This window comes from Podarcis muralis, chromosome 14 (assembly GCF_964188315.1).
Source record: "Podarcis muralis chromosome 14, rPodMur119.hap1.1, whole genome shotgun sequence".
NCBI lineage: Eukaryota > Metazoa > Chordata > Lepidosauria > Squamata > Lacertidae > Podarcis > Podarcis muralis.
This window is the reverse complement of record NC_135668.1, coordinates 2,379,721-2,401,529: the sequence shown is the minus strand read 5'-3', so window position 1 is coordinate 2,401,529 and position 21,809 is coordinate 2,379,721. Positions and strand designations below refer to the sequence as shown.

Sequence of the window (21,809 nt, the reverse complement as noted above, 5' to 3'; positions counted from 1 at the left end):
TGTAGGGGTCAACAGCTGCAGTTTTCTCTAAGGCTCTCCAGCGCTTTGACTGCAACCACAGGTACAGGCAGGCACCAGGGAAACAAAAGCAGCATTCCTCTGTGACTGCCAACAAGTTAAAGGATATTCAACTGCTTAAAAATCAACCCTAAAATATCAATTAACTTTTTTCCTTGATGCATCTATCATGCTGTACTACTTCAGCAAAGGTGCTTTGAGACCCTGAAGCTAAAAGTCACTTAGATGAAAAATGTGTCCCTGAGAACAGGATGCTGGACTAGCTGGTCAACTGGCCTGATCCAACAGGCTCCCTTTATGTTATGTTCAGTACCACAGCACCAAACAAATATCTCAATACTCCTAAGAAAAAGACAAACACTCAGCTTATCTGTAACTCAAAGTGCAGCAAACCAACATGGCAATCCTAACCAAGCTCACTCAGAAATCAATCCAAGTTAAGCGGGTGGTGCAAACTAGGGCGGCACATCAGATTTGGCTGAATCCCAGGTTGATTCACCTGGATGTGGGGGCTTTGGCTGTGTCAGGTGGAGGCAGCCCCAGATCAGGACAGGCCTCCTGGAGCAGTCTGGGGCTGCAAGGGGACAGGGCATCAGGCAGGAAGGAGGGGCTTTGGCTGTATGCACCTACTCTGAAGTAGGACACATGTGTGCAGGCAAACAGAGCAGGACTGAACCATTCGCTCATCAGCTGGAGCACAGGATTCAATCCTGCAGGCGGGAAGCACTGATCTGCTTCACCAGCGTGTTCCTTGCAGAGAACACACTGGAAAAGCAGACCTCAGCAGGACTGACCCCCCTGCTTTCTGTAATGTGTGTGGGGGGGGAGGTGTCAGCATCTTCTCCCATATCCCTCCTGACCATATGCTTAATTAGGATTTTTAAAACCCTAATTAAACATTACCTCGTCTCTTAAACTGATTCAGGGCCAGATCCTGGCCAGTGTTCTATGGCCTTAGATCAAACTATATGCACCATTAAATGCGCATTGCTCTGGGGCTGTGGAACACCCAACCAGGATGTTGGGATACTTTTCTGCTGCCTCCTATTTAAAAAAGTATCAGGACTGCAGAACCGGGGAGGGAAGGTTTAAACCCTCCTCCTTCAGCTGTACTCCCAATTAAAACTATCTCCCTTACTTTGCTATCCCTTGGTCTTTTCTTTGTTTGGTGGAGGAGCATCCTAAGGAGAGAAGGGAGGGAAAGATTAAATCTCCCCACCCCACACAGAGTGAACCTGGTGGAAAATCATCCATTTCATTAAAAACACACACCTTGATGCAGCTTCTAATGACATAATTAGAGTCATGTGTAGTGACACGTGAAACTGTTTAGAACTGCAACTGCAATCAGATTGATCTTCTGAACTTAAATTAATCCAAATATACTATCCTGCTTTCTTCAAGCCTCCATAACACCTGGGGGCCAACCCAGCCTGGCTGTACTAGAACTTCCGCCCTCCATATGTTACAGAACCATAGAACTGTAGAGTTGAAAGTGGCCACAGTGGTTATCTAGACCAAGCACTTGCAATGCAGGAATCTTTTGTCCAGCATGGGGCTCGAACCCATAAGACTGAGATTGAGAGCCTCTGGTTCTACTGGCTGAGCTATCCAGCAGTGACATTTCCCCACCAGCCCCATCCCACAGGCCCAGCAGTCAGGGACGGTGCAAGGTGGGAGTCCAACAACATCTGATTGTGGGAGGCTACACTGGAGTCACAGGACCAAATTCAAGCTGAGCAAGGCTCATTACAGAAAACAATTAGAGGTCTAGTAAGACTGCTCCACAGCAAAACTCTAATAATAATAATAAACAAACAAACAAATCATCCCACCTTTCCCCCAGACCAGGACTCAAGGTGGCTCAAGCAAACCTCTCTTAGGAAGCCCTTTTCAGGCAAGCAGGGAAGCCTGTAATCATAATGTTTTGAGTTTTTCTGGTAATATACAACCAACTACAGTATTTCAGAACAGTAGTAAGCACATATTGGTTGGAAGTCACCAATCTTACTATGCCTTGAGTGCTGTGCCTCAAATGAGCCTCATTTCTCTCTTTCAAGCCAGAGGGGACACGAATGACTAAGGCCATATCCTTACAAGCTGTTGTTTCTTCTTGTTGTTGTTTTTAGGTTACGTAACATTTTTGAAGCCTTGGGAATGCTCACCGCAGCTTACAAACAGCCCCTTAAGAGAGGCCTGGAGCCAGTTTTAGAAGTCAAGAGGACTAGATAATGACTAGCACTTAGGACTTTTTAGTTGAGAGAAAAGGCGAGTAAGAGGTGACATAATAGAAGTTTATAAAATTATGCGTGGCATGGAGAAAGTGGACGGAGAAAGGTTTTTCCCCTTGCTCACAATACTCAGGGATATCCCATGACATTGAATGTAGATGATTCAGGGCAAATAAGCAAAGGAAGGCTATCAATGGCTGCTGGCCAGGACAGCTATCCTCTGCCTCCACAGTCAGAGAGGCAGCAATGCTTATCAATGCTCTGGGAAACCACCAGAGGGGAGAGCGTTCTTGTTTTCAGGTCCCACTTTTGAGTTTCCCACAGGCATCTGGGTGGTCCCTGTGAGAAGAGGAAGCTGGACTAGACGGGCCATTGGCTTCATCTATCAGTTCTTCTTATGTTTAAGATGTGTGCTTGGCCTCTGCAGTCTCCACAATTTGATCATATTTCTGTCACCATCTTTGCCATCTCAGATACACAAACATTTCACTGTCCCTTCAACATCCAGCTCTCCATAGTATTCCACTGATATCAGAGTCCAACAAAACCCTGCATGGAAGTTTGAAAGGGGGGAATGCATAATGCCACCTTATTTCACAAACCTTCTTGCTTATTCCTCATTTAGCAGACTTCCCTTGTCCCAAAATTAGAGAAACAAACATGATATTATTCACCAAAAAGCAAAACAGTCTATCTTCATTCTCATTAGAAGCCATTCTAGGGAAAGTATTTTAGAAGTGCTAGGTGTATGTTTTGTATCTTACACCATCTCAAAAGATATCTAAAACTAGACTGAGCAATTGACATATAAAAAATATTCATCTTGACCTCTTTCTAAAGAATTAAAACCCTTTCTACCTTTTCACTATACTATTTTTTGAATTGTATATATTGACCATCATTTCCCTCAAAAGGCAGACATTTTTGGATATGTGGGGGACGACGACACCCTGGATCTACAGTGACAAAAGCTAAGATCTTGGTCTATATCTCTTCAATTAAATGCCCCATAAAAAGCAATAATCTATTACCTTAAGCTACTCTAAACACAATAATGATGATTAGTAGAAACAGTCAGCATCACGAAACACTTAGTGTGGCTGCACTTCAAAATAAAAAATGTAGCCCGATATATCCCACAAACTCTAAACATTTATTGGCCCACTAGGATGAGAACCTGCAATGCCTATTAGTGGAGATAGTCATAAGTAACCAGACTGCAATTATGTTTTCTTGCAACAGATGTGGGAATCCTATGGCCCTCTGTATGTTGTTGAACTTCCATCAACCCCAGTCAGCATGGCCAAATGTCAGTCTAAAAAATAAGACACAAAGATTTCTCACCCAGTACAGTCCAAACTCACAGGTCTAACGTGTACACTATGGCTGTTTGGTGATCACCATTCTCCATTTAGGTCAACCACTGTCCAAACCAGCCCAATGAGAAAGCTGCGTTTGGAACCAACCCTGTGGGCATGCACACCACCCTTCTTCGTTCCTCCTTTCAGGACAGAAGTGAGTGAATTACTAGGAACTCTTCAACGAACTATAGTTTCCTGTTTTATCCGAACTGGGAAACTAATATTATGCTAACTTCAAACTATACCTTCTTATTCTGGCTCATTTCAAAGCTATTAGCCATAGCTTCCCAGGTCAGACAAAACAGTAAACTATAGCTAATGGAAAAGAGTCTTGTCTGCTTGCTGCCTTGCTCAAATAAAGGAGTTGTGTGCACACCCACAAGATTCACACATACAGTGGTACCTCGGGTTACAGATGCTTCTGGTTACAGGCTCTGCTAACCCAGAAATAGTACCTCGGGTTAAGAACTTTGCTTCAGGATGAGAACAGAAATCGTGTGGCGGCGGCACAGTGACAGCGGGAGGCCCCATTAGCTAAAGTGGTACCTCAGGTTCAGAACAGTTTCAGGTTAAGAACGGACCTCCGGAACGAATTAAGTTCTTAACCCAAGGTATCACTGTATCTGATTTTATTAAACAGAGATATGATCATCTGAACCCAGCCATTGTGCAGGAATACACTCAATGTCCTAAAATGACAACTGTCTCCAAGTGCACCCCTCAGGATGATGACTCAGCAGTGTCACAGAGTTCAATTTTGCAGCCTTATCATGCATAACCACCAAAAAATGTTCAACCCAACTCTTACTGCAAATCACATTTTGATTGAGGGCAGGGGGAGGGGTAGGAGGAGGAAAATGGATTATTACTAGTCTTCCTCCCATATATCTTATTGGAAACATGTCACTCTCTACTCTGGTGTCAATTTCTGTCCAATTATAGAAGGATGTGTGTGGGAATTTTAAAATAAGCTTTAGGGGTGGCATGGCAATGTGTATGCAATAAAATTGCTTTGTTTTGCCACACACTCAGCTCAAAGAAAAACTGGCAAGACAGTGGGGAGGCGTACATGACAGTCCTGTAATTCCTTTGTTAAGTGATATCATTTATACAAACCTACTAAAAATAGGACCCTGTGTTAGCAGATTATTCTATTTATTTTTTGAACATATTTCACCATACTACCCAAAGCTGTTTATGAAGAAATTCAGAGTTGAGTGTTCACATAACAGGAATGGCAACAAATGACACCACATGGAACCATGACAGGAAACAAGACTGTCGATGTCAACAATGTAATTTGTTTTCTTGTGGATTCCACTAGAAAGAGGCACTGGAATGTGTTTACGCAGGCCTAGCCAACGTCGTGCCCACCAGATGCTGAAATGTGTGTGAGTCACAACTCCTCCGACAGCCAAGCCTGTGAGCATCAACTAGACAAAAAAAGATCCCAACCAATTCCTCCTCACAGGTTAATAAGTAGTAGTTTAAAAAGACTTACATAAGAATTAGACTATACCTTCTATAAAACATAGATAATTGATGACAGACAGAGAATTCTGTTTTCACTCCATCCCAAAAGCTATTTTTAATAGGACAGAGCCAACTACCACAATTCATGGTTCCTGATAAACCGGACTGGATATATACTTGTGGCCTTTGAAGTGCTTAACTCCACATCCCATTTTAGATAATATAAAGCAGCTTCAGTCAATTGAAATAAACCTAAAAACAACAACAACTCAGGTCTCTTTAATGCATTCATGGGCATGGGACAGAGATAGAAATTTGCAGGGCGCCAGGTGCATTTTGCAGCTAAAGATTCTCCATTTGCAAGCACCTCAAAAAGTCTGGGTGCCATTTTTTGAGTGCCTGACTGACATTCAAGGATTACCAAAATGTATGTGCTTTAAAGCTTCGAAGTATATGTTAAGGATAGACAATATGTTAAGGAGTTTAACAATAAAGAGTAGAGTGTTTTGAAACATGAAGTATGGTACCAATATTTTTACTGTAAACACCAAATTAAACATGGACAGTGGTACCTCGGGATGCGAATGGGATCCGTTCCAGAGCCCCGTTCGCATCCCGAACGGAACGCAAGATGCGACGGTGCGTCTGTGCATGCGTGGGTCGCATTTCACTGCTTCCATGCATGTGCGTGACATCATTTTGAGCGTATGCACATGCTCCGTTACTTCCGGGTTGCCGCAGAGCACAACTCGAACGCGCTCAACCTGAAGCACATTCAACTCAAGGTATGACTGTATTAAGAATTTCTGCTTAAAATGTGATATTAACAATGTGTCACTTACCTGAATTGCATATTAATTCACAACCCAGGTCCCAGAAGCCATTTGGCTCCTAGCTTTTCTATCCCAGTTTCTAACACTGGTATGGGACAATTGGCACACAAGACAATATAAATTACTTTTAAGTAAACAGGCATATTCTAAGTTATCTTTCAATGGCATATAATAAAAGTTTAAACCATGGGCAGTTGTCCAACAGGCCAGCTGATGATGGGGGGGGGAGATTATAGGGGGCGTTTATTACATTTAGTATTTCCTGTCCTTAAACTCAAGGCAGACAACATATTCAATATGCCTGTTTGATGGGACATGTGCAGTTTTCAGGCAATGCACTTCCTATTCCTACTCTAGTTACATACACTCTTAGAAATGAACAAGAGATCCACCGTTTGTCCTAAAGTGTCCCCTTTTAAGTCTTATTTAGTATGCTGAAGTCTTACTGAGCTAGCAGCATAAACTACACTATAGCTAATAATAATAAAAACCACCTGAACTGTATTTTCAGTATTCAAGATGCAAAACTATTTTAAGATGGGGATGACAGATTTATTCCAAGGTTGCCACTGCACAAGAATCTAAATATACTGCTTAACTTTCTGGATGCAGAAAAGCCAACAGAAAAACTTCCAACTCCTCCCTTGTAAGAAGAATGAAGCAAGTATTAATTACTGGATCTCCATGCCTACTGCAATGCCTGCATCATCCCTTTTGAATTCTAAAATATTCACGTGGTGTCATCACCAGGCCCAGCAAAAACCCTTCAATAAGGATGCAGAGGTTTTCCTGGCAGTAGAGCATTAAGCAGATAATGGAAGTCAGCACTTATACAAAGAAACTTCTCATTAGACAAAGAATCCAGATTAATATATTGACCAACTTACCCAAGATATCTAAGACAAGAAAGCATTGTGTGGTGAGAAGCTATGCAGTTGCTAAAATGTCATTTACTGCAGGAAGGGAATGGAAGACCACATATCCCAAGATTGCAGTTACCGTATTTTTCGCACGATTGGACGCACCGGACCATAGGACGCGCCTAGTTTTTTGGGGGGGAAATAAAGGGAAAAAAATTTCCCTTTATTTTCCCCCCAAAAGCAGGTCGGGGAAACCGAACCAGGTCGAGGAACAGCGGGATAGTGGCGCTGCGCCTCCCTGCTGTCCCCCGAGCTTGTGGGGCTGGCTGATGTCTGCCTAGCGCGCGGGGCGCTCTGCTTCAGGGCGCCCTATCCGCCGGGCGGCAGGCTGCTATCCGCAGCTTGGGGAGCCTTGCGGGGAACTGCTGCAGGTCTCCCCACGCTGCGGATGTATGCCTGGCGCGAGGGGCGCTCTGCTTCAGGGCGCCCCACCCGCCGGGTAGCAGGCTGCTATCCGCAGCTTGGGGAGCCTTGCGGGGAACTGCTGCAGGGCTCCCCACGCTGCGGATGTATGCCTGGTGCGAGGGGCGCTCTGCTTCAGGGCGCCCCTCGCGCCGGGCGGCAGGCTGCTATCCGCAGCGTGGGGAGCCTTGCGGGGAACTCCTGCAAGGCTCTCCACGCAGCGGATGTGTTCCCGAAGCGCCGTGCGCTCTGCTTTCAGGGCGCCCGACGCTCCGGGAAGCAGGCTGCTATCCGCAGCTTGGGGAGCCTTGTGGGGAACTGCTGCAGGGCTCCCCACGCTGCGGATGTATGCCTGGTGCGAGGGGCGCTCTGCTTCAGGGCGCCCCTCGCGCCGGGCGGCAGGCTGCTATCCGCAGCGTGGGGAGCCCTGTGGGGAACTGCTGCAGGGCTCCCCACGCTGCGGATGTATGCCTGGCGTGAGGGGCGCTCTGCTTTCAGGGCGCCCGACGCTCCGGGAAGCAGGCTGCTATTCGCAGCGTGGGGAGCCCTGTGGGGAACTGCTGCAGGGCTCCCCACGCTGCGGATGTATGCCTGGCGTGAGGGGCGCTCTGCTTCAGGGCGCCCCACCTGCCGGGTGGCAGGCTGCTATCCGCAGCGTGGGGAGCCTTGCGGGGAGCTCCTGCAAGGGTCCCCACGCTGCGGATGTGTTCCCGAAGCCCCGGGAGCTCTGCTTTCAGGGCGCCCGACGCTCCGGGAAGCAGGCTGCTATCCGCAGCCTAGACACGGCTAGCGGAGCGCTAATCCCGAAGCTTGGGGCGTGCGGAGCTTAGCGCGCCCCAAGCTTCTGGGCGCCGGCAAGGTCTCCGCTAGCCATCGCGCGGCTCTCCCAGGGCTAGCGGAGACCTTGCCGGCACCCAGAAGCTTGGGGCGCGCTGAGCTCCGCACGCCCAAAGCTTCTGGATTAGCGCAGTGGTCCGCTAGCCCTGGGAGAGCCGCGTGACATCGCGGGGCTCTCCCAGGGCTAGCGGAGACCTTGCCGGCACCCAGAAGCTTGGGGCGCGCTGAGCTCCGCTCCGCACGCCCCAAGCTTCGGGATTAATGCAGCGCTCCGCTAGCGGTGGGAGAGCTGGGTCTCCCACGGCTAGCGGATAGCTTCCTGAAGCCTGGAGAGCGAGAGGGGTCGGTGCGCACCGACCCCTCTCACTCTCCAGGCTTCAGCGAAAGCCTGCATTCGCTCCATAGGACGCACACACATTTTCCCTTGCTTTTTAGGAGGGAAAAAGTGCGTCCTATGGTGCGAAAAATACGGTACCTCCCTCTATGTACAGAGCCTTGGTTGAAACTGTTACCTTTGAACATTTTAAAGTGATTAGAAAAGATTAGTAAAGGCCTTTTCATAGTATTGTTTCATTGTGGAAGGTACACACAGCTGTTAGATATTAAACGGGTCTAAATAACTTTCTTCTCAACTTGTGCAGGAGGGTGAAGGAGAAAATCCAGTATTCCATCCCCAGGTATGTGAAACTGGAAACTGCATTTTACCAGTACCCAAACTGTAACCTGCTAATCACAGAGAAAATGCAATTACCTGTCCACCAATGCTGTTATTATCACTTTGGGTGCTATCTGGAATGTGACTGAGAAGTACCATAGGAATCTACTCAATACTTCCCCATTCTTGTTAAAAGCCCTTCAAAGTTTCCCCCACTTTTTCTATTGAATATTCATAGCAAGTAAATGTAGCAGCAGTAAGACTACCAAAGCAACAAACAAAACAAAATAAAATCACCCCTCATAAAATTAATTTGTTTTAACTTCTTCCGAAAGCAAAGTGTTCTAAAGCTACTCCACTGTTCACGTATCTTTTTAAAAAAGGGGGGTGTACATACTCTCATGGAAGGCATCAAAGGCTACCCAGCCCCATCCCTGTCGTAAAGCAACACCACAATCTATCAGTGGGAACAGAGCAAGTTTGACATGACTTTTGTTCATCATTCTTTAAAATTTGTGCTATGTGTTTACATCCTTAAGTTCACACTGCACAACCATTAGACAGAATTGCATTATCTCTGGCTATGATGCTTTGAAGCAAGCAGTTCAAATCTCCTGTTCATATGCACATTTGAGTTTTAAAAACAAAAATCAGGAAAGGGGGGAAAACATTCCTTACTACTAAGAACAAGGAGCAACACAAAAGGCCTAAACAGACCATTGCCCTCCCTGCCATATTTACATGGCAATGCAACAGCGACGCAGCCACTCTCACAAGGCAAAGAGAACACAAATGAAAGCAGTATTCACTTTTATTACCTAGGTATAACCAGCATTCTAAGGGAAGCAATTTTGGAAAAGCTGAAAAGTATTTCAGATTCTTTGGCATCATAGTTATCTTTAAGTATCTGGTTTTCTCCCCCTTCTCCACCCCCTTCCTGCATTTTGCTAGAACAAAGTAATAAATGTGCCATTTCCAAAAGAAAATGTATGCATTGGATTCATATGCCTCAGCCTTGGTCAACCTGATGTGCAGGACAACAATCTCCATCCGCTATGAGGTCTGGAGATAATGCAAATTATAGTTCAAAACATCTGGAGGACCCCAGGTTAACCAAGGCAGATATAGCTCACCTGACATAACCTAAGAATGAACACGTTTTGGAGACTGAGAAGAAAAATACTCTAATGCAGGTTATAATATATTTTTTCAAAGTGCCAAGATAATGCCAAAAAATGAAATTTAAAAACTACTATGAACTTTGTGGTGCTTCTCTGAGTCACAAACTTTGCAAGCTCAATAAAGCGAGACTTAAGTTAAAAATGAAACTGTACCCAATACCTATTGGAGAATGACTATTCATGAATGCCACCAGAAACTGATTCTACTGCCAAGAATCTGTGCCAAGCGTCAACGCCACTGCATTAGTGCAGTATCAGAGGCGCACAGTTCAGGTGCAAGCGCATACCAAGAGATGACATCAGACAGAAACTACACAGTTTCACTTGAGAGCAAACCCTTCCAGAGAACTATCGAGCAATATTCCTTAACGCAGCCAACACAAAACAACCAATGTACTGTCTCCAAAAGAACCAAGAACTGTTTATAATTCTAGAGTGGGAAGGGGAAGCTTTATTCTACCTTTTTTAAAACAAAAAAGTTTCCAGTCTAAGGTTTCATGCATAAGGAGAAACTTGTTGAGCATTTCAACTCCACCTCCTTCCTCTAGGAGTAAAACAGCACAGCTGGCTGACTCACTCACTCACTCACTCACTCCTGCAGAGTTGAGGGAGGTCGGAGTACTACATGCACCTGTACCATATAATACACCTACAGAGCAGGTGGAGCTTTTCTTGGGCTCCCAGCACCACCCAAACATATTTGCACTATGTCAGCAGCAGCTGATTCAAAGGGAGTTGCTGAGAAATCCTGTATTTCAGGAATTGTGAAACCTGCTGTTTCAGGAATTCCTGATGTGAAATTCCTAAGAAAGGACACGTCCTTTGGAGTACAAAAAACATCACACACACCATGTGCTAAAAAAACAACAAACCCAGCCTAATTCCATTCACACCCCAGATTAAAGCACAGAAACAACATGCAATTCAGATGAGAGTTGAAATCTCCCAAAGCAAACGTTTTCTGCTGCAATTTTTACAAGGCAAAACTGCAACCACCTGCACTTCCCAATCTGTATTTTAAAAGCACACAGGAAGCAAGTTTCCACCCTGAGACACCTCACTTTAAAAGCTGGCTGCTTGACAAATTGCAGGGCATAATCCACCCCACCTTCTCGGTCAAAAGCAGAGTGCAAGGAGAGTAAGGGAATTCAGTCTTGCTGAACCAAGAGGGGCTTACTTCTGCGTAAAAAATGTGCTCAGGATAAGGCTGTAGTGGGAAGGCCATTTATTTAGGGCAGAGGTCTCACTGAACCCAGTGACGACTTACTCCTGAGTAAGGAGACTTGGAATCTTCTCTTGGGTCCCCTTTGAAAGCATCTGTAGAGCTTAACTTTTAAAACTTGCCCTCCAAGAGGAGAAACCATCCACTCTTTTGCCACCCACTCCAAAAGGAACTAACCTAGAGTTTGGTGGTATCCTGAGCACACCAGCCGCCCTTCACCCAACAGGTGTTTGGGGGGGGGAGGAGGGGGGAGTTTGAGAAAAAGAAGAATTGGGCGAACCTAAAAAGAGGAGCTCCATTAACTTCAGACACACACAACCAAGCCAGACCCTCTTGGTTTTTACTGATTTAAAAATCATTTTGTACTGAGCCCAAGCCTGCGAGAGGGGGGCATTTAAACAACAACGAACAGGCTTCTGAGCAGAGAGTGGCGGGGAGGTGGGGCCGGAGGACGGTGTTTCCCCCACTCCTCTTCAATCCCCTTCCAGGCGGGGGGGGGGGGGAGCAGGCGCGCCACACGGGGAATTGTGCGCGCGGGGAGCGGCGAAGGGGCGCGCGCCCCCGAGGCAGCAGGCTGCAGGGCCCCTCCGTCCCCCCTCGTTCCCCTTCCCGGGCCGGCGGGGGCAGAGAGGCGGGAGGCCGGCTCCGGAGCCCCCCCCCCCCCTTCCAGCCGAGGCGGCTTTGCTTACCTTGGTGGAAGCAGCAGCAGCAGCAGCTGCGGCGGCGACTCGGGCAGACATCTTGTTTCCTTCCCGTCCCCGAGGAGGGCAGGGAAGAGCGGGCGGCGGCGGCGAGGAGGGAGGGGCGACGGGGCGCGCTGCCTCCGCCTCCCGCCCGCCCGCCCGCCCGCCAGGGAGTCCCGGGGCGGCCGCTCGCTCTCGCGCGCTCGCCCTCCGCCTCCTCACGCCGCGGCGGCCCCGGCCAGCATCGCCCGCCGCCGCCGGCCAGCCAAGTTGCCTGCAAGTCCGGCCCCGAGCAGAGCGGCGCCTGGCCCGGCGAGGGTCTCGGGGGGGGGGGGGGCGCTGCTCTGCTTCCGCGGCTTCCTCCGGCCGGAGCGGCGAGGCGCCTCTGTCCTCGGCGGCGGCAGCTACACGCCCGCCCGCCCGGCCGCCCGCTGCTCTGGCCCGCTCCCTCCCCCGCCTCTCCCAGCAACCACTGACATGTCTGCCGGGCTGCTGGGAGTGTCCACCTCTCTCCTCCCGGAGGGGGGGGGGCGCAGAGGAGCCTGGCTTGCGCGGGTGCGCAGGGAATGCGGAGGGAGAGGGGCGAATCAATAGGGATGGAATCGCGGGATGAAGGGGGCTCCGCAAGGCAGCTGCGGAGGCGCCAGGACTTTCCCCATCGCCATCATTTTGCTTTCTTCCTCCTTTCCCTCCGCTCCAAATAAATGCGCAGGGTGTTTAAAAAGAAGAAGACCGACGCTTTGCAAGAAAGTTGCTTGGCTTCCCTCCGAGCAAAAGGGGCAGGGATTTTGCAAGCCCCCCCCCCCCCCCGCTGCTTCCCAGCGCTTTGGTTCGGACCCGGGCGGCGACTGGGGCACCGACTTTCCCGGCGCGGACGAGCCTATCAGCGGCCGCGGAGGAGGGAGGCCGGCCAGGCAGGGCGCTCCCGCTGCTGCCGGGCAGAGGACCGGACGGGAGGCTGGAGCGGGTTGCAGAGCGACCCAAACGCGGCAGGAGGAGGGAGAGGGTTTGCAGAGAGTGAACTCTTGGTCTTCTCCCAGGCCCAGCGTGCTTTCTTTCCTGGTTTTCACTATTCTGTTTTGCAATCGGAATAACCATTCCCAGAGCCGTGTTTGAGCAGTGCGATCCTATACTGAGTAGTCCGGTACAGTAAATTCCACGAGTTCAGTTGGGCTTGCTCCCAGGTAAGGGTGTAAAATTGCCACACACGGTCTCTTGCAGCAAAAACAAAACAAAACCAGCTAAGAGAATTGTGGTACCTTAACGTCTTAACAGGTTTCTTGTTGCCAAAGCTTTTGGTATCAACATCAGAACTGCTTCCCAAAATGCAAGCGGGAAACTTAAATTTTCTGCTTTTTAGCCAAAAGAAAACCAAGGCCCAATTTAGCACAGATGAGGAATCACAGGCCATATATTTGCAGTTTTGATCACCGGTGGCTGCAGCACTTAACTTGGGAGAAAATCTCATTAGCATCTTCATTATTTTCTGCATTTATACCACACCTAACAAGGAAATATCCAAGGCAGCTTAAGATCAGAACCAAAACTCAGCACAATAAAAACTAAAATATCAATAGAACCAATCAGTAAACATTCTTTTAAAAAGGCTAAAAGGCAGTGGCAGCATAAAGCAACTTAAGGACAGCACTCTGCAAAGGTTTGTTGAAAGAAAACAGTTTCTTCTAAAATCAATAAGGCATCAGTGCCTGAGGTCTAGTGGCATAGCCTCAATCCAGTGTGCAGTTTCCCAGGAGCACATCCCATTGAACTCATCTTAGCAACCTTTTGAATACGCACACGTAGGCTCACAGCCACGCTTCTTACCATGGTGGCACAAGAGAACCCAACCTGGCTCATGCCTAATCAATATAAAGCTTTCAGTTGGTGCTAATAATAATGATAATCCCCAGCCACTCTGGGCGGATTCCTTCATACACAAAAACGTAATAAAATATTAAACATTAAAAACTTCCCCATATAGGGAAGCCAGAAAGGCAAGTGCGGATCCTGCAAAAGGCCTTTGAGAAAAGCAAGGCCTCTGAGCCCTTCTGAAAGTGAGGAGGGACAGAAGTAAATAGGAGGGAGGTGATCAAGGGATCCCCGCAGCGGAGATGCAAAGTGCCAGTCACTGCAGTTCCAATAACAATTCTTTTTTAAAAAACAAATATACACCTTTTTGCAAAAGTTTTTTCAAAAGTTAGAATACAGCTTTGTCCATAACACCACAGAACGATCACTCCAATCCTCAATTCCACATTACTGCCATGCTGACTCACCAAATACCCTACCACTGATCTGGTTTACTAGACATTTTCAATCAATGTATCCCTTCCACAAACACATGATGATGACATTAAAATACCCTGTTCTTCAGTAAAAGAGAAAAAAAGGAAACCAATTCTTGAGCACAGGGCTTACATCACTTGGGGCCTTGAAAATGAGCAATGTGATCTTAAATTCAAATGCGTTGCTCTGCAATAGTCAGCTAGAGCAAAGATGCAGGATGGGCATAATTTGATCACTCGTGGAGGCCTAGAACTGTATGGAGCTGCAGTGCTGCATTCTGAGCAAGCCGTGAGCACCGCCAGAAGCGTGCACAGCAAAGATTTACAACAGCCTTTGCCAACCTGTGCTGGAAGGGGGGGGGGTGATGGCAGTTGTAGATGGAGGGCACGAGACTGGCAAAGGCTGTTTTGCAGAAATCAAGCCTTGTGGTCCCCCAGATCACCACAGTAAAGTCAGCTTTGAGCAAATGTGTGTGTAGTTTTCCATGCTGAATGTAAAGTAGAGGTAATGATTATTTGGGTTCCTGCAAAGGCAGGAGAACTCTGTCCCTGCTGCTTTGTTTATCAGTGTGAAATGATAACATGAGCAGATAAATTTGGAGGCACAATACAGGCAAGGTTAAGCACACTTCAATTCCATGTCTTAAGTCTCAGGAGTGAGAGAAGTGAGGTCTACATACCAAGAGGAGGGGAGGAGAGACAGAGAACCCTCCTGACTAGCACACACAAAAATTTATCACCTGCCAAATGCAAAAAAATTACAATGGTACCTTGAGTTACAAACGCCTCAGGTTACAAACGCTTCAGGTTACAATCTCCACTAACCTGGAAGAGTTACCTCAAGTTGAGAACTTTGTCCCAGGATGAGAACTGAAATCGTGTGCCAGTGGCGCGGTGGCAGCAAGAGGCCCCATTAGCAAAAGAACGCCTCTAGTTAAGAACAGTTTCAGGTTAAGAATGGACCTCTGGAATGAATGAAGTTCATAACTAGAGGTACCACTGTAGAGGTGGTGAATCGCCAACAGTAGGCACCAGGAAAGTGCAGTTGGAGCACATGTGTCCATTTCCTGCACCTGCTGCCAACGTGCCTGATAGGCTGAATTTCTTGTGAATTTAGTCCCCTTCACACATTTTTCACGTGAAGGAAGCTTCACATATAGAAGAGGCAGTGTGGCCACATATGAGCCCCTGAATTGTCCGTAAACATTTGAATGTGGAAAGTCCAAGCGCACAGGGCATTTCCACTTGGTGTGGAGTCCTGAACAATTGGAGTTCATTTTCATCCTTTTAAGGCTTTTATGCCGTGCCCTTTGGTTGAAAAGGCAGCTTACAAAAAATGCTAAAACTATCCCTGCCCTCAAACTCAAAATCTAAAAAGATGTGACACAGGAGGAACAAGGAATGGGAGGGAGGAGGAGAAAGCAAGCGCCAGTTCTTAAAGTTACAGTTCTTATAATACAATTAGATAGTTCTGTCCATGTGGATTCTGGCTGCCAAGTAGAACAATGGCGATTCACTAGCATTAGAGGTGAGCCTGTTTGTCTTGACCTTGATAAAGAGCAGCTCCTCCCCAGAAGCCTTTGTCCCTCCAGATCAGATCCAGGAGCATAGTAGGGGACAGGGTCCAGGCCAGGGGGGGGGGGTGTGCAGCTCCTGCCGCACAGTCCTTCCTTCAGGCTGCTGACTTGATGGCAATTACAGTCCTCACAGGAGGAAGCGCCTTCTTCCCCTGCCGAATTCAGTTGCTGTGCTGGCTGCTCAACGCATGGACATCAGGGGCAGCAGAGCTCTACTGCTCCTCCCAGGCATGGAGCCCTCTGCCCATATGCAAAGTGTGTAGATGGCACCAGTCTCTAGTTTCCAGTTGCACTCTTGGCTGTGAACACTTTTAACTATTTCCTGCATTGCAAAAAGTTGGTCTAGATGAGCCTTTGGGTGCCTTCCAACTCTGCAATACTTTGATTCCACTCAGCTTTCAATGACAGTTGCTTAAAGTTGATACTAGAGCTTAATTTGGAAAATGAGGGACTCTACTTCTTAATGTTACCAGGAATGGGTTTATTGCAGCTTGGATTCTAGGACCCCTTGTTTGTATCTGAAACAGAATCTGGTCTCAACACTGCCAAGATTCAGCTCAGACAAAGCTCTTATTAAACGGCAGAGCTGAGCTGTGGGTAACGCTACGAAATAAGAACAAGAAGCAGTGCTCTCTTTTTTGAAATCCAGGCGTTCCATTTACAGTTTAAGCACCAGGGGACTGTCTTGATGTGCCTTATTTTATCAAACACTGCAAAGGACTGGTCTAAAACATTGTCATGCCTGCGGTGGAGGAAAATCCAAATGGCACCCCTTCTTGCCAAGTGGCATGGAAATCAGGGATTTCTCTACGTGTGTTGTTGAAATGACTTAAGAGCTGCTCCAGAATCCAGGGGCATGCACAGGAGAAATGTGCAGTAGCTGGTGCCCCACAGGGCCCCTTGTGACAAAGCTGCCCCTGACCAGCATTTTAAAGCAAGAGGGGTACCTGCAGACCTTCAAATGGCGTGGGACTCTCAACTCCACCAGCCTCAGCCGGCATGGCCAGTAATGCAGGATAGTGGGAGTTGGTCCAGCAATGGCTGGAGGGCCACACGTTTCTCACCTGAGCAGGAGATTGGACAAGATACACCATCTTCAACCTTGGGTCCCTCCAGGTGTCATTAGACTGCAACCATCCAAGACTATTGGCTAAGCTGGTTGGGGATACAGGAATTTCTGTTGCTGTTGGCTTCCATCTGTCTTGAGAGACAATGGAGTGTACCTCCAGGAAGTCAGAATGTTACATTAGAAGTACCAAAGTAACTTCCCTGGGGCGCATGGCTGAGCAGTGTGTAGGGAGGTTCTGGGCTGCACAGATGGCCTCTTGGCCTCACTGATGTGGTCCAAAGGAAAGCAGAGCAAGACTTTTGGCACCAGCTTGGCTGCAGAACCTGCTGGAAGGAGGTGTACAAGGTGGCTCTTAAGGAGTCTCTACCCAGGATTTGCGTAGGGTTTACTCTTTAGCCTTTTCTTTTCCTGAAGATAGCCCACAAGGCAGTGGAGGGTTAGAATCAGATGGACTACCTTCCCAGGCTGACAAGCCCCATCTGCCCCTCATTTCCCTCTACAGCACTTGCAGAAACTGCCTTCTTGACTGTTGGACCCACTATTGGCGCTGTCCACTCAATCCACCAGAGCCTATCTTCACATGCACAGGAAGTCCGTAACTCACTAATGGTTTAAGACTCATTGGCTACCCTTACCTGGTTCAGCCGGCCAGTTAACGCTGTTCCCGGGGTGTGTCTGCTGTCACATGCTGACAGCTCGTAGGAGCCACAGGGGAGAGCTGAATGCAGGGTAGGGACCAAAAGTGGACAAACTACCCCAGAAGGAGTATGATGTGTCCCCCACCAAAGGTGCTACCCTTCCCCTAACACCCCATACAACAGGAGTTGTAGTTCAACAATATCTGGGGACCCAAGGTTGAAGAACTCCAGTCTAATAATCTCCAATAATCCTCACTCTATGAAATCCCTATGAGTCTATTAAAAAAATGCTTTCTTTCAGAATGCCACAGGATTCTGAACTCACTGTTGCTTTTCTGTAGCTTTCATCTTCCAACCCTGATGGAATGGACAGGAAGGAAAAGGCAGGGATCACCACAGGAAACCAGCCTCTGAACTGAGAAAATGCAGTAGGTAGTTTGCTAGAAACCTCTTGTTTTCCCAGACTGTTCTCTACCTAAAAAGAATATCTGCTCTGTTTAAAAACTCAGCACAGAGTCTCTTTTCTGGTAAATGAGTATTTTGTTCCTGCTTTTGACTCTGGAAGAAATGTTTATTGGGCATGACATAAAGCAGAAATAGAATGTACCAGTTTTCCTTTTATTCCCCATCCCCAAGTAGCTCACTCACACTGAATACACTGAAACTGTTTGACTGTTCTATCATTGTGAAATTAAACACTCTATTCCATTCTTTGCTTTTAAAAATAAGTCGATAGATAAACAAACAAACACAAAACATAAAACGGTATTTATTCTAAAGGCAGACTAACACACCAGTTTTGTTTCTTATTTAAGGCACCTCACTGACCCTTCTCCACAAATTTTTAACTTGGGCACATATTTTGTATGGCCCTCGATATACTGCAATGCCCTCTCTCCCCACTTCCCACTGCAATAGCGTTATGGCCTGTACAACACCCACACTATTGTATTAAGAAATGATTCCCAATCATATTGAGTTTCCCAGGATTATGTTCCAGTTGCCATATTTGATATGGCAACCTTACAAAGAGAGGAAGTTGACATCACAGAGAGAACTTTTGTTGAGGATAAGCAGGCTGTGGAAGCTTCCAGAAGAAAATAAAGCTTACAAAATGTGATGAGTTTGCAGATATTTCTGAGCAGCATGGAGGCGTGTAAAGTTCCATTGAAGGGTTTTGCAGCCACAAATGAAGCCACTGCTCATCCTAGGGCAGGGACAACCCTACATGGTGCCTACAACTCCTATTATCTCTGTCCACTGGCCGTGTTGGATGGGGCTGTTGGGGGTTGTAGTCCAAAACATCTGCAGAGTCCTTTGCTGGGGAAGGCAGTTCCAGCTGATAGAGTTATGTACAGTAAATAGAATCAGTGTTATTTTCATTTAATGTAAGCACCATTCCAGTCTCTGGTATTACTAGCACCAATTTAGACAAAACAGCAGGGATAGCCAATATAGTGCCCTCCAGATGTTATTAGACTCCAGCTAGCACCAGCCACATCAATCCAACAACATCTGGAGGGCCACAGATAGCAGCCCTTGCAGTAAACCATGGCTGTTATGTATAGGTTCCAGTATAGGTTCCAGGTTTGGGGGGGAGGGATATGCTCTTGGGGGGACTCTCTCTGAGTGTGCCCCACACCACATTCTCCTCTTCAATGCAGCTGCCCATGTGCTTGCTTCTACCTTTGGGCATATTGGCACCACCTCCAAGACAGGAGGAGCATAAGACATGTGAATGAGCCGGCAAAAGCATGTTCCACTCCTCATTGCATGCAATGGATGGTGACTTAAAGCATTAAGCACTGTTGTTGCATCCAAACACAGCAAACAGTGGCTTGTTCAGTTCAGCTGGTTAGTTAGCTGGGATGTCAACATCCAATCCAGGTCTGATCTTCTTGTTTGCTGACAAACTGAGCTTTGATATCCTGGTTTCTTTACAAACAGAAGTACTCTTTCCCTTGTGGGCAAAGAGAAGTGGGAAGCTCATGCAGAACCAATCAGGTAACAGCAAACCACAGTTTGTTGTTACATCTGAACAGGGCCACAGCAGTGCTAGATTACCCAAAAGACAAAGCAAGCATGTGCTTAGGACAGCGGCAAATGGGGTGTAAAAAAGTGAGAAATTTTGGGGGGGAATTGGCATTTGATTTTTTTTTAATGGAAGTAGTCAACCTTCTTAGAATTCCTTACATTCCACACCCTTCCCCCATTTTTCTGTTCTGTTTTTATTACTTATCCATTATCCCCAGCTAATGCAGATTGAAATAATGTAAGGAAATCAGATTCTGTCATGTGTTGTACATGGCATACATACATGTACATTTCAGCATACAGGCAAACTTTGTGTCACCATAATCTTTTCAGTGCTTAGGACCTTTAAAAGTCTTAATCCAGCCCTGGGCCACAGACATGGAAGAGCCCTAGAGCCTCCTTCACTTGCACACACTTCTAAAAGTGCATAACTAAAGCATCAGAACCAAAGGAAACACAGCAGCTTGGGAAAGAGCTGGCATCTTTGTCGATTCTTTCAGCTGCTCTGGGATGGAGGAAATCCCATTATAGCTTCATTGTTTTATTTTTTTTCTTGCAGACGCAGCAGGAATACAATTTAATATTTAAAGCACTGTTAATATTAATGGCGGCTATCACCATTTTAACCAACTGTTAGGATGAAGGTTGTTTATCGGGGTGAGTGGGAGGGGAGCTGCTCTGCATGCAAAAGAGTTGGAGGGGACTGCCCAGCGTCTCCAGTCCAAAGGTTCTTCTCCAGCAGTATGGATGGGAAAGAAGTCCCCACCACACACATCTTGAGAACCCAAATAAATTCACAGCATCAGCATCAGCATCAACATCATTCTGTCTTTTTCCCCAGCAGGGACTCAAGATGGCTTATAGCTAAACTATAAACAGCATGAGCAATATGACACAAGATAGTCATTTATGATGGAAAGGACATGTCATGTGTGCACATGGTTCTAATTCAGCAATGAGAACCTAAGAACTTGGCTGCTGGATCAGACTAAAGACCTATCAAGCCCTCACAATGACCAACCAGATACCGCAAGTCCATAAGTAGGACACAGTCTCATGCCCCTCCTGCTGTTTGCCCCTTAGCAACTGGTATTCACCGGTATAATGCCTCTGGTCCTGGAGATCTTACCATACTGGGGAGGACTGTGACCTGGTAACGGACTGTCCTCTATAAAGCATGACACAGACACCCTATCTTGGTACCTGCCAATCTGATTCGAAAGAATGACAGGCCAGAGAGCAGGGATGTGGCTGATCTTAGAGCTTGGGTAGCATTCTGTGATATTGTAGGCAAGCGCTCCTTCAGATGGGCTGAGCCTGGACCATTGGGTGGCTTTCCAGCCATGATAAACCCCCTTTTCAAAATGCAAAGGGCCTTTTCAAATTTAGCTAAATGGTTAGAACTAATCCGGATGATGCAAGTGGCCCCAACATGATCTGTTAGTTACACCTTGGGTTGTTTTTATCTAGTAACTAAATAAATTGCTCCTAGAAAACTATAAGCACTTGTCCTATAAGCACTTGTCTCTTGTTATTTAAAAAAAGAAATATGCCTTTTAGAATAAAGAAGAAATGGGACGTCTCATTTTTTCTTGCAAGAGCACAGCAATCAAAATGGCTGCTGCAAGTTTTCATGCGATTTCAGGCTGCACTTTTTTCGGTCATGGCGCCCAAAAACATTTGTTTGGGGCATTGTGCCTCAAAAGCATGCTTTGGGGGGGCCACAATCTTGTGCGGGTCACATGACTCGCACAGGAGTGTGGACCCGGAAGATGGCATCCTGGATTTGGACCACGTCATGTTGGAAGTCATGCCTTTGTTGATGTGTTGCTCAGTGCTGGACACCGAAGCTGTGAGCTGGGGGTTTCCCTGGAAGCCTAATGGGGAAGCAAGAACTTTTTGGGGTGGTAATGCTGTGAGCCCCTCCATCCTATGCTCAGGTTGTATATCCATGAAAATAAACCATATATCTGTAAGACACCGTCATTCCAAAGAAATCCTGATTAAGCGCAGGAACCCCTCATTGCTCAGAAACTGACTGCATGGCTTAGATAGATTAGAGGCGCCATATTTCAAAAAGTTAAAATCCGGACACAAAAGTTGCTTTTAGGGGGGGCAAAGTTATTGAGCTGAGCTTCCATGGGGGCAGGTACCAAAGATCTCAAAAAAAGAAAGAAAAAGTTTTTGAGCTATTTTTTAGGTAATTTGCAAAAATCTGCACTTCCGGAATGGGTTGACATAGGTCTGGATTTTCCCGGACATTTAAACGATTTCTGCCCACACACTGTTTCCGATGGCCAAGTCCCAGTGATGCCCAGGAAATTCCAGATGTATGGCAACCCTTTACTTTTCACAAGGAAGGAAACCTTTGTTCCTTCCACAAAGGTTTC

The 21,809-nt window shown here is 46.9% G+C and overlaps 1 protein-coding gene across 9 annotated transcripts in view; it reads right to left on the bottom strand.

Moving 5' to 3' along the window:
* Positions 1 to 21,809, bottom strand: part of TJP1 (tight junction protein 1) — a 324,709-nt gene that overhangs the window by 121,056 nt on the left and 181,844 nt on the right. The window contains exon 1 of one of the 9 annotated variants that reach the window (XM_077918891.1): positions 11,823 to 11,958. The exons of the other annotated variants lie outside the window; for them this stretch is intronic. Coding sequence (XP_077775017.1) covers positions 11,823 to 11,873 — 51 coding nt within the window. The 5' untranslated portion in view covers positions 11,874 to 11,958. Of the gene's footprint in view, positions 1 to 11,822; positions 11,959 to 21,809 lie in introns of those variants that run through there. 9 annotated transcript variants of the gene reach the window in all.